General features: G+C 45.8%; 1 protein-coding gene across 1 annotated transcript in view; it reads right to left on the reverse strand.

The window, feature by feature from the left end:
- TAOK1 (TAO kinase 1) overlaps positions 1-12,278 on the reverse strand; it is a 247,468-nt gene that overhangs the window by 147,226 nt on the left and 87,964 nt on the right. The window contains exon 3 of the mRNA XM_030185736.1: positions 8,018-8,089. Coding sequence (XP_030041596.1) covers positions 8,018-8,089 — 72 coding nt within the window. The remainder of the gene's footprint in view (positions 1-8,017; positions 8,090-12,278) is intronic.

Here is a 12,278-nt window from a genome sequence, read left to right on the forward strand (position 1 = left end):
AAATGGGAAAATTAGGTTCTTACCTTGGTAATTTTCTTTCCTTTAGTCATAGCAGATGAAGCCATTACGTATGGGTTATGTCCATCAACCAGCAGGGGAGATAGAGAGCACTCAAACTTTCACAGTGCCCTCTTGGCCAGCTAGCTCCACTGTCTCTTCAGTATTTGAAGCTTCCAAAGCAGTATGGCAAACCGCAATGGGAATCACAAGAGCTTTCCTCACAGCGAACGATGGCCCATCACAAGGGCATGAACTCATAAAGGAGGGAATGCACATCCTCCTGGAGGGAATAAACTCATCCTCCTTATTGTATAAGTGGAGGGGAACACATGCGCCTCCTGGAGGGAATCACACATCCTCCCAACACACTGGAGGGAATGAACTCATCCTCCTATTTGTAGAACTGGAGGGGAACACACGCGCCTCCTGGAGGGAATGAACACATCCTCCTAAATTTAAACTGAACATGAATCCTGAAGATTGTTTTCCAACTTTCTCCCAAGGAAGGAACTTCAGGAAATTAGAACAGAACCTGAAAAACAGATTCACAGCATACAGACAGTCATACAGGGAGGGCTCATGGCTTCATCTGCTATGACTAAAGGAAAGAAAATTACCAAGGTAAGAACCTAATTTTCCCTTCCTTGTCATCAAGCAGATGAAGCCATTACGTATGGGATGTAACAAAGCAATCCCTAGATAGGGTGGGAACAAGCCACACCACGCGCTAGCACTTGTGCACCAAAACGCGCATCCCTCCTGGCAGCCACATCCAGCCTGTAATGTCGGGCAAAGGAGAGCTTAGAAGCCCATGTTGCTGCACTGCATATCTCTTGAAGAGAGAGTGCTCCAGTTTCAGCCCAAGAAGAAGAAATCGCTCTAGTAGAATGTGCCTTAAAGGCTACAGGCGGAACCCTACCGGCCAGCAGATAAGCTGAAAAGATAGTTTCTTTGAGCCAGCGGGCAATAGTGGCTTTAGACGCTAGAGACCCTCTGCGAGAACCGGATAGCAAAACAAACAGATGATCAGAAGTCCTGAAAGAGTTAGTAACTCGCAGATACTGCAGCAGAGTCCTGCGCACATCCAAAAGGTGCAGCTGCCCAAAAGATTCTGGAAACTCTTCCTCTGAAAAAGAGGGCAAGAAAATAGGCTGGTTTAAGTGAAAGGCTGAAACCACCTTAGGCATAAAGGAAGGCACGGTCCGAACCGTGACTCCGGACTCTGAAAATTGCAGAAATGGGTCTCTACAGGACAGCGCCTGGAGCTCTGACACCCGTCTCGCCGAGGTAATGGCCACCAGAAAAACGGCCTTCAGTGTCAAGTCTTTCTCCGATGCTCACCGAAGCGGCTCAAAAGGAGATGCCTGCAGGGTTTTCAAAACTAGCCCCAGGTTCCAAGCTGGACAGGGTGCTCGCACTGGAGGTCGAAGCCGAAGCACCCCTCTAAGAAACCGTGCCACATCTGGGTGAGCAGCCAAAGACACGCCTTCCACCTTACCACGAAGGGAGGCCAACGCTGCCACCTGCACCCGCAGGGAATTATAGGCCAAGCCTTTTTGTACACCTTCCTGCAAAAAGTCCAGAATCGGCGAGACAGGAGCCCGCATTGGAACAATGGCTCTGGAAGCACACCAAGACTCAAACAGGCCCCAAATCCTGGCATAAGCCACGGAAGTGGACCGCTTGCGGGCTTGCAGGAGAGTGGAAATAACTTTATTGGAATAACCTTTATCCCTCAATTGCGCCCTCTCAATAGCCATGCCGTAAGACCAAAGCGGCCGGCGTCCTCCATGGCTACCGGTCCCTGAGTCAACAGGTTCGGTACCAGAGGTAACGGCACAGGAGCCTCCAGGAGCATCTGTCGGAGGTCTGCATACCAAGGTCTCCTTGGCCAATCCGGGGCGATGAGGACCACTTCTCCTGGGTGCAGCTGAATCCGCAAGAGCAGGCGCCCTATCAAGGGCCATGGGGGAAACACATAAAGTAGACCCGGAGGCCAGGGTTGAGCCAAGGCATCCAACCCCGCCGAGCGAAGATCTCTCCGTCTGCTGAAGAAGCACGAGACTTTGGTATTGGCACTTGTCGCCATTAGATCCATCACGGGCTTGCCCCATTTGGCACAGATCTGCAGGAATACTTCGTCTGCCAGATTCCATTCTGCTGGATCGATCTGATCCCTGCTCAGAAAATCGGCCTGCACATTGCTCTGACCTGCAATATGAGCTGCCGACAGACACTGAAGATGCAGCTCAGCCCAGTGGCAAATCAGTTCGGCCTGCGTGGCTAGTGCTCTGCACCTTGTTCCGCCTTGTCGATTTATATAGGCCACCGTTGTCGTGTTGTCCGACATCACTCTGACAGCCAATCCTTCCAGGGTCACTTGAAAGGCCAGAAGCGCCTGAAACACCGCTTTCAACTCTAGGCGGTTGATGGACCACTCCGACTCCTCGGGTGTCCATAGACCCTGGGCATGCTTCCCCTTGCAGAGTGCGCCCCAGCCCTTCAGGCTGGCATCTGTTACCACTAGGCACCAAACGGGGAGCGTCAGCGGAATTCCTCGCCGCAGCATGCTGTCCGAGAGCCACCACTCCATGCTGAGACGGGCCGCAGGGAGCCAAGTAAGTCTGCATTGGTAATCCTGAGAAATAGGAGACCATCTCCAGAGTAGGGAATACTGTAGAGGTCTCAGGTGCGCTCTCGCCCAGGGTACCACTTCCATCATGGCTGTCATCGATCCCAGCAGCTGGACAATGTCCCAAGCTCGCGGGCGGGGCATCCTCAGGAGCAGACGGACCTGATTCTGAAGCTTGCACCGCCTTAGCTCGGGTAGGAACACATAGCCCGAGACTGTGTCGAACCTGGCCCCCAAAAACTCTAGAGATTGTGAAGGGGACAGGTGACTTTTGGCCATATTGACAACCCAGCCTAGAGATTGCAGTACTGAGACCATTCTGGCTGTAGCTTGTAAGCTCTCTGTTGCAGAGTCTGCTCTGGTGAGCCAGTCGTCTAGGTACGGGTGAACCCTGATACCTTCTCGCCTGAGAAAAGCAGCTACTACCACCATTACCTTCGAAAAGGTTCGGGGAGCTGTGGCGAGGCCAAAAGGCAAGGCCCTGAACTGGAAATGTTTTCCCAACACCGCAAACCTCAGAAACTTCTGGTGCGGGGGCCAAATCGGTATATGCAAGTAAGCTTCTTTCAGGTCTAGAAATGTGAGAAACTCTCCTGGCTGAACCGCCGCAATGACGGAGCGCAGGGATTCCATGTGGAAATGCCGCACTCTCAGGGACTTGTTCACTTCTTTTAAGTCCAAAATAGGGTGAAAGGACCCACCTTTTCGCGGCACCACAAAGTAGATGGAGTATCGGCCGCAGCCTTGCTCGGCGGGAGGCACCGGGGTTCACTGCCCCTAACTGAATCAGACCTTGTAAAGTCTCCTCCACCGCCGCCCGTTTGACGGCAGAACTGCATCGGGACTCCACAAACACGTCTCTTACTGGGGCGTTGAATTCTATCCTGTATCCATCTCTGATCAGGTCCAGAACCCACTGATCTGAGGAAATCTTGGCCCACTCCTCGAGAAAGAGGGAAAGCCGTCCTCCGATGACAGGCATCGAGGAGAGGGCCGGCGCACCATCATTGAGAGGGTCGCCCCTGAACTCCTGGTCTTGAGCCACCGGCAGCGGAACGCTTGTCCGAGCGAAAGGAGTTCCTCTGCTGACCACGGGCACGTGAAGTGAACCCAGCAGAACGCCCCGGGCGGTACCTTCTAGCTTCACGGAAGCGAGGTCTGTACGAGGAGTGGACCGCCTGGCCCTTAGAGGAAGGCCTCTGCCTATCTTCGGGCAAGCGCTAGGGTTTTGGATCACCCAGGCCTTTCACAATTTTCTCTAACTCCTCACCAAATAGGAGAAGTCCTTGAAAAGGCAACTTCACCAACCTTTGCTTAGAGGCCATGTCCGCTGCCCAGTGTCGTAGCCACAGACGACAGCGAGCCGCCACTGCTACTGCCATTTGTTTAGCCGAAGCTCTGACAAGGTCATAAAGGGCATCAGCCAGAAAGGACAAGGCCACCTCCATCCGCGGAGCCACATCCAAGAAGGGTTCCGCTCCATCTCCGGGCTGAGCCACTGCCTGTTGCAGCCAAGCTAGGCAGGCTCTCACAGCATAACAGCTGCATGCAGACGCCCGAACAGTGAGACCTGCAATTTCAAAGGACCGTTTCAACGCTGTTTCCAGCCTACGGTCTTGAACATCCTTCAGGGCAACACCTCCTTCAACAGGGAGGGTAGTTCTCTTTGTCACCGCAGTGACTAGGGCATCCACTGTAGGCATTTGAAAATGAGCCATATGTCCCTCACGCAGAGGGTATAACTGCCCCATAGCCCTGGAAACTCTCAAAGGTCCCTCGGGGTCAGCCCACTGAGCCGAAACAAGCTCTAGGATGGAGTCATGCAAAGGGAAGGCCCGAGCAGCTTTCTTGGTACTAGCCATCCTGGGATTACCCGAGGAGGCCATGCCACTGTCAGGATCTTCAATCGAGAGGGCCTGCAGGGTATCTGAAATAAGCGCTGGCAGCTCATCACGGTGGAAAATCCTCACCGCGGAGGGATCATCCAGACCCTGTGGTAAATCCGCACCTGACTCTGGTTCCTCAGACCAAGAACGTCTGTCAGAGTTCTCCGAATCCTCACACCCCGACCACGGGGGGGAAAAAGGTGCACCACAATCTGAAGGGGAATTAACCCTTCTGCGCTTATCTTTAGGCCAAGCATCCGGGAAAAAAGCCTCACTGGGCAGTCCCAGGCCAGAATCCATCGGGGGGGCAATCAGAGGAGCCTCAGGCGACCCTTGAGGAAGGGCTCTTTTCATCATGTATGCTTTATGCAGCAAAAGCACAAAATCCGGGGAGAAAATCTCACCCTGGGCACCCAAATCCTGTCCGGTGCTAGCCACTCCTGAAATAACCTCATCTCGAGGTGCCCCACCCGGCTCAGGTCTCTCCGTGTCCACGGAGGCCGCGCCATGCGGTGTAAGCAAAATGGCGCCCGCTGCCAGCTCAGAGCGGGAAGAAACATCGCTCGCCATGCTCGGGCCGGCTCCTACGCCAATACAGCACGATTTACAGAGCCCTGCTGCTGATTTGCGCTTGCCACAAGTGGAACAGCGCTTTACATTGTCCGCAGCCATCGCCGAAAAACGGCGGTAAAATCCAAAATGGCGGTTTCACGCCAAAATCGCCCCGATCACGGGCCCACCCCGGAGGAGTTGGAAAACACTCTTACCTCAAAGGATCTAGTGTACAACTACGATCCTGCTGAAAATCAGGTCAAAAACCTCTGTTCCAGCGTCTCTGCGTTTAAAAACGCGACGCGACTTTTTTTTTTTTTTTAGCTGTGAGGAAAGCAGAGGTATTGAAGACTCCGGAGGCTCAGATGAGTGGGAAAGGCAGGGAAAGGGCGAACCTATATGCCTGCATCCACTGTTGGTGGGTAAGGACAGGGAAAGCAAAGCAATATGTCCACATCCACAGAGGTATGGGTAAGGCAGGGAAAGGGCTAACCTATGTGTCTTTAAAGTGAGGCTGCTATAGCCTCCAACACCCCGGTTAACAACTGGCAAGCCAGGAACCACCTCCCGGCAGATTTTTCTGGAGCTCGAACAAGCTGCAGCCACCCTGCTAAGGGAGATAGAGAATACTGAAGAGGCAGTGGAGCTAGCTGGCCAAGAGGGCACTGTGAAAGTTTGAGTGCTCTCTATCTCCCCTGCTGGTTGATGGACATAACCCATATGTAATGGCTTCATCTGCTTGATGACAAGGAAGAGGCAGTTATGTTTAGTTAGGCCTCTCTTTGACCAACATGCTCATGTTCTGTTAGTTCAAATGCTTATACCACCTCATTTAGATTATTGTAATGGCCTGGTTTTTTGGGGGGGGGGTTTTCCTTTTAGTCTTAAAAAATTGCAGCTGATACAGAACACAGAAGTAAGACTAATTTTTAAACTTAACAGATATAGCAGTATTATACCATACATTGGGAAATTACATTAGCTCCCTGTTAATGAGATTAAGTTTAAAGCAATTTGTTTAATTTTTCAAATTTTATATGGGTCCACTTCAGAACTACTGATTAAACTTACTTCACATTATTGGACATTCTCTGCGTCTTCGAGATCAATTGATTTTATGCCCACCTTTTTATAAAATGGCAGGTTTTTGAAATAGTACATTCCATATTATCAGTATTGGGAGTATCAATGTGGAATTCTCTTCCTTCTCATATTAGAACTGAATATAACTATGCTACTTTTAGGAATAAGGTGAAAACCTTTTTATTTCCTAAAAATGTTAATGACTAGTATAATTTTTTTAATGTTTATTATTTGAATTAATTTTGTACTTTATTATCTATTTTGTACACTGCATTGAACCCCGAAGCGGGGATACTAGTGGTCAAGAAGTTAGTATTTGATTTGATTACTGAACACCCTTGGTGTGGCTGCTGTTTTTCGTGGTTGAGAGCACATTGGTTAGGGGGAACTGCTAGGATGTTGACTGACCACCACCGGGATTTGTGATATTCTTTGATGTGTATTTTAGCACACTTGTTGCATAGGGGAAGACAGGTGTATGTGTGGGGTGGTGGAGGAGGGGGGGGGGGATGAAACAGAAAACTGATCTTTTGATCATCATTTGTCTGTCTTTGTACTATTGTACTAACTAAGTAATAGCTACCATGTATATTGAATTGGTTGTTGACTGAATAAGAAAATATTTAACCATAAAAGACTGATCTCTCCCTCCTGCCCACAGGTCTTCACTTCCTCCCTCCCCTCCACCCACAGGTCCATTATCTCTTTCTCTTTTTCCCCTCTGCCCCCCCTCCCTGGGTCCAAACATCTCTCCCTCTCTTTCTTTCCTCCCTCCCATTGTTCAGCAGCTCTCCATCCCTGCCCTCCACCCCCATTGTCCATTACCTTTCTTTCTTCCCCCCTCACTCCCTCCAGTCCAATCTCTCCATTCCTCTTTCACATTGTCCAGCAAATCTCTCTCCCCCTCCCTCTCTCCTCCTGAAGCACGGTCCAGCATATCTCACTCCACTCCCCTCCCCTCTGTCTAGGATCTGGCATCCCCATCAATCTCCCTTGCTGGTCTACCTTAAAGTTAATGTCCTATTGGTCCCTTACAGCAATGAACATACACTCCTGAAGCCTGCTCTGCAGCTTTCCATCTGATCTGTCCCACCTATGCAAAACCAGGAAGTGACATCAGAAGGAGGGGGGACGGGTTAGAGGGAAAGCTTCAGAGCACACCAGAGGCAGAATCTGAGCATTGCTGTCATTGCCAGGGAAGAACAGAAATCCAGCTTAAGATATCCCGGGGGGGGGGGGGGGGGGGGGGGGGGGGGGGGAGAGATGGAGAGAGATATCAGATCACAACAAGGAGTTAAGAATGAAAGAGAGAGGCACAGACAGGACAAGATGCAGCACAATTAATTGTGTGTGTGTGTGTGTGTGTGTATATATATACATTTTTTTTTAAATCATGACTAATAAATAACATGTTAATCACAGCATTCACCGCAATTAACATACATCCACTATTTATAACAGAAAAATAGCACTATATACATTTAGAACTGGTCAGTCCTCAGAAGTACAATATATCCAGCTAAGGAAGTTCCCTTACTCTCTTCTTTACAGTTATGCCATGTATTAACAAACATCTAAAAACTAGCATTACATAACTTGAGTGCCCTGTTGGAACTCTCACATATCATTAGTGAAAGCAGTTGTAGCTTCCCTAATATCAACAGAACCTCAAAAATTAAAAGTTGCATTTTCAGATCAAAAACAAATCATCAAACTGTGGACTGAGTGGATGTATTACCACAGATTTGGCTATCATGATTTTCTCATATTTATACTATAACTACAATTAATATGCCATTATTATGAGTGGAAATAAACAAGAAGTAAAATGATGACTTTTGTTTTACAATTAAATTGCACAAACCTCATTGGATTGCTTCCCACTATATGACATTTTCTTGATGGCCACCACTTCATTGGTGCGCACATCATGTGCCTGTGAACAGCAAAAGAAAAAAAAAAAAACAGGAATCAGGATGCCAGAGCCACATATTCTACAAGAAGTGTGGGGGGGGGGGGGGGGGGGGGGGAACAACTTACACTGCGGAAGGTAATTTTATGACCACTGAAGCTGCAAGTCCAAACAGATGTCTATTTTGTGACTCTTTTATAAAGATAACATAGGCACCTATGTGTCTTTATAAAATATCCTCACAAAAGCTGTAACAATTACAGGTAAACAAAACACATTTGCATATGAGTTTATCTTGTTGGGCAGACTGGATAGACCGTACTATATAATATATAAAACAATTTCAATGCTTTTCTTTCAGGCGCATGATGCTGACTTCAGCGATGTGATCTACTTAGTAGAGCAGCAAGATTTGCAAGATTCTAGTCCCTGAAAGATAAAATTGTATCTTTCATGGAAGAAAAAAGGAAAGATATTTCATTTCTGGAGGATGACATACGGCTCAGTGACTTGGCCTTTTTTTGGTAGGCATAATCAAGTACTTGGCTGACCTAAAAGTCAAGGGAGGGACCAGTTGGTGAATAAAATAATGCACATTTCTGCTTTCATAAATAAATTAGAACTGTTAAAAAACTGTATGGGTAATAAAAAATCAGTTCATTTCCCAATACTAACTATGAGACCCACTTGTACAATTAATCATGAAAAGAATATACATATGATTATTAAACTGACTGAAGAATTCAATGAAATGTTATGGATTTCAGGAAGAATGCTGCCAACATGAATATTTTTGGAAATTATTTCTTGGTCAAAGTTGATAGTGCTCCAGATTTTCTTCAGATGGAACTTATTGATATTCGAAGTCAAGCTGGTTGAAGTCAGCATTTCACAATAATAACCTGCTTACTTTTTACTCTGTTTCCAGTGCTTTATATCCTAACCTAAGTAGACTTGCACTGAAGTATATTTCACTTTTTGTAGTACTTATGACCGAACAACTTTTCTCAAGAATGATATGAAGCATGTCAAATGTAAATCAAGAACTCCTCTTAAAGATTAACATTTAATGGCATACTTAGAAGTTCTGAGAGAAGAGGACATTTCTCTGGTAACAGAACATTATTTTGCTCTGTGCTTTGGGAACAAAAAGATTGGGTATTAAAGGAGGAATTGTAGGTTACTGATAGGCAGAATAAAAAAAAGAAAAAGCAAACTTTATCAACTAGTCTCTATACCCTATTACCCATAGTTTTAAAATTTGAACTTTGTACCACAGCATTAACAGATAGCCTCTAGCAGGAACAGCAGGACCAGTCTTCATTCTCACGCCCTCCACAGCTCCCACCCACCCCTAGCAAAGCTCTTTATTTACAGTCATTATTCTAATTAGGATAACAAGAGGAGTGTTTTCATTAGTGTTTTAATTAAATTTTCATTAGTTTTAATTACAGGAAAATGTGGGAGGGTGGTTCTGGAAACCAAATTTAAGCTCTTAGGTAGAAAGCTGAAATCCAGATCCTCTAGGGTAGCATTTTCAGAAAAGCTCCCCATTCCACGCGCAAGGCCCAAGAGACAGGCAGAGCTCTGGACTGTCAATGCGTGGATGAGACCATGGTGCAGGGAGAAGGGTTTTAGATTTCTTAGGTACTGGGCAATATTCTGGGGAACAGGGAACCTATTCTGAAAGAATAGACTCCACCTTAACCAGGGTGGGATCAGGCTGCTGGCATCAGCATTTAAAAAGGAGATAGAGCAGCTTTTAAACTAGGAACTGGGGAAAGGCCGACAGTCGCTCAAAAGCGACTTTTCATGTTGTCCACTCTCTCTGTTGCAAATCTTCATGCCATCTGCAAAAAGGGAAACCTTCCCTTCTAACTCTTTGGCAATGTCACTCACAAATAAGTTGAATAGACTTGGCACCAGTACCAATCCTTGGGGCACTCTGCTGCTCACCTTCCTTTCCTCCTAGTGAATTCCATTCTCTACCACCCTCTAATGTCAGTAAACCAGTAAATCCAGTTCACCACTTTGGTCCCAACTTCAGCCCATTTAATTTGTTCACGAGCCACTTGTGAGGAACTGTGTCAAAGGCTTTGCTGAAGTCCAAATAGACCAAATCTAGCTTGTGCCCTTGATCCAGTTCTTTGGTCACACAGTCAAAGAAATCAATCAGATTTGTTTGACATGATTTTAGTTTGGTAAAACCATGTTGCCTCAGATGTTGTAAGCTGTTGAATTCTATTTACCGGATTGGCGCTTGCCTCTACGGTTTGATGTAAGCCACATTAAGAAATAAAATGGAAGAGTTAAAATATATTGTATTAAATGAAAAAATAGATATAATAGACATTTCTGAGACATGGTGGAAGGAAGATAACCAGTGGGACACTGTCATACCAGGATACACATTATATCGCAGTGACAGAGTTGATCGAATTGGTGCAGGGGCAGCATTGTATATTAAGGAGGGCCTTGAATCGACTACAAATTATAAAGGACATGAATGAAACATCTTATAATTCCTATGGATTGAAATTCCATGTGTAAAGGGGAACAGGATAGTGACAGGAGTATACTACCGCCTACCTGGCCAGGATGAAGAGACAGGTGTAGAAATGGTATCAGAAATTAGGGAGGCTAACAAACTGGGGGACATGATAATAATGGGTGATTTCAATTACCCCGATACTGACTGGATAAATGTAACATCAGTGCATGCTAGAGAGGTGAAATTCCTTGAAGGAATCAAGGACTGCTTTATGGAGCAGCTGGTACAGGAACCAACAAGAGGAGGAACAGTTCTAGACCTAGTCCTTAGTGGAGCGAATGATCTGGTGCAGGACGTAATGGTGCTGGGGCATTTGATAACTGTGATCATAACATGATCAGATTTGATACAAGCCCTGGAGTAAGTACACAAAGGAAATCTAATACATTAGCATATAACTTTCAAAAAGGAGACTATGATAAAATGAGAAGAATGGTGGAAAAAAAAAAAAAAGATGAGCAGCTGCAAAAGTCAAAAATCTATATCAGGCGTGGATGATGTTCAAAAATACCATCCTAGAAGCCCAGGCCAAATATATTCCATGTATTAAAAAAGGAGGAAGGAAGTCCAAACGACAGCTGTTATTGATAAAAAGTAAGGTGAAGGAAGCTATTAGAGCTAAAAGAAAATCCTTCAGAACATGGAAGAAGGATCCAACTGAAAATAATAGGAAAGAGCATAAAAAATGGCAAGTCAAATGGAAAGAACTGATAAGTAACATAGTAGATGAGGGTGGCAAAGAGAGACTTTGAAAAGAAAATTGCGTTGGAGGCAAAAAAAACGCATAGTAAAAACTTTTTTAGGTATATTAAAAGCAAGAAGCCAGCAAAAGAATCAAACTGCTAGATGACCAAGGGGTAAAAAGGGCACTCAGCTAAGTCAAGGCCATAGCGGACAGATTAAATGAATTCTTTGCTTCACTTATCACCGAGGAAGATGTGAGAGAACCAGTGCCAGAAATGGTATTCAGTGCTGACGAGTCAGAGAAACAATCAAATCTCTGTAAACCTGAAAGATGTAATGGGGCAATTTGACAAATTGAAGAGAAGCAAATCACCAGGACCAGATGGTATACATCCCAGAGTATTGATAGAATTGAAAAATGAAGTTGCAGAACTATTGTTAGTAATATGTAATTTATCTTTAAAAACAAGCGTGGTACCAGAAGATTGGAGGGTGACCAATGTAACTCCGATTTTTAAAAAAGGTTCCAGAGGTGATTTGGGAAATTACAGACCGGTGAGCCAGACATCGGTGCCGGGCAAAATGGTAGAGACTATTATAAAGAACAAAATTACAGAGCTTATACATAAGCATGGATTAATGCAACAAAGCCAACATGAATTTAGTGAAGGGAAATCTCACTGATCAACTACATTGCTTTGAAGGGGAGAACAAACATTAATAAAGGTGAGCCGGTAGATACTGTGTATCTGGATTTTCAAAAGGCATTTGACAAAGTATCTCATGAAAGACTCCAGAGGAAATTGGAAAGTCATGGGATAGGAGGTAGTGTTCCATTGTGGATTAAAAACTGGTTAAAGGATAGAAAACAGACAGTAGGGTTAAATGGTCAGTATTCTCAATGGAGAAGGGTAGATAGTGGGGTTCCCCAGGGGTCAGTGCTGGGAACACTGCTTTTTAACATATCTATAAATGATC

Source organism: Microcaecilia unicolor, chromosome 13 (genome assembly GCF_901765095.1).
Source record: "Microcaecilia unicolor chromosome 13, aMicUni1.1, whole genome shotgun sequence".
NCBI lineage: Eukaryota > Metazoa > Chordata > Amphibia > Gymnophiona > Siphonopidae > Microcaecilia > Microcaecilia unicolor.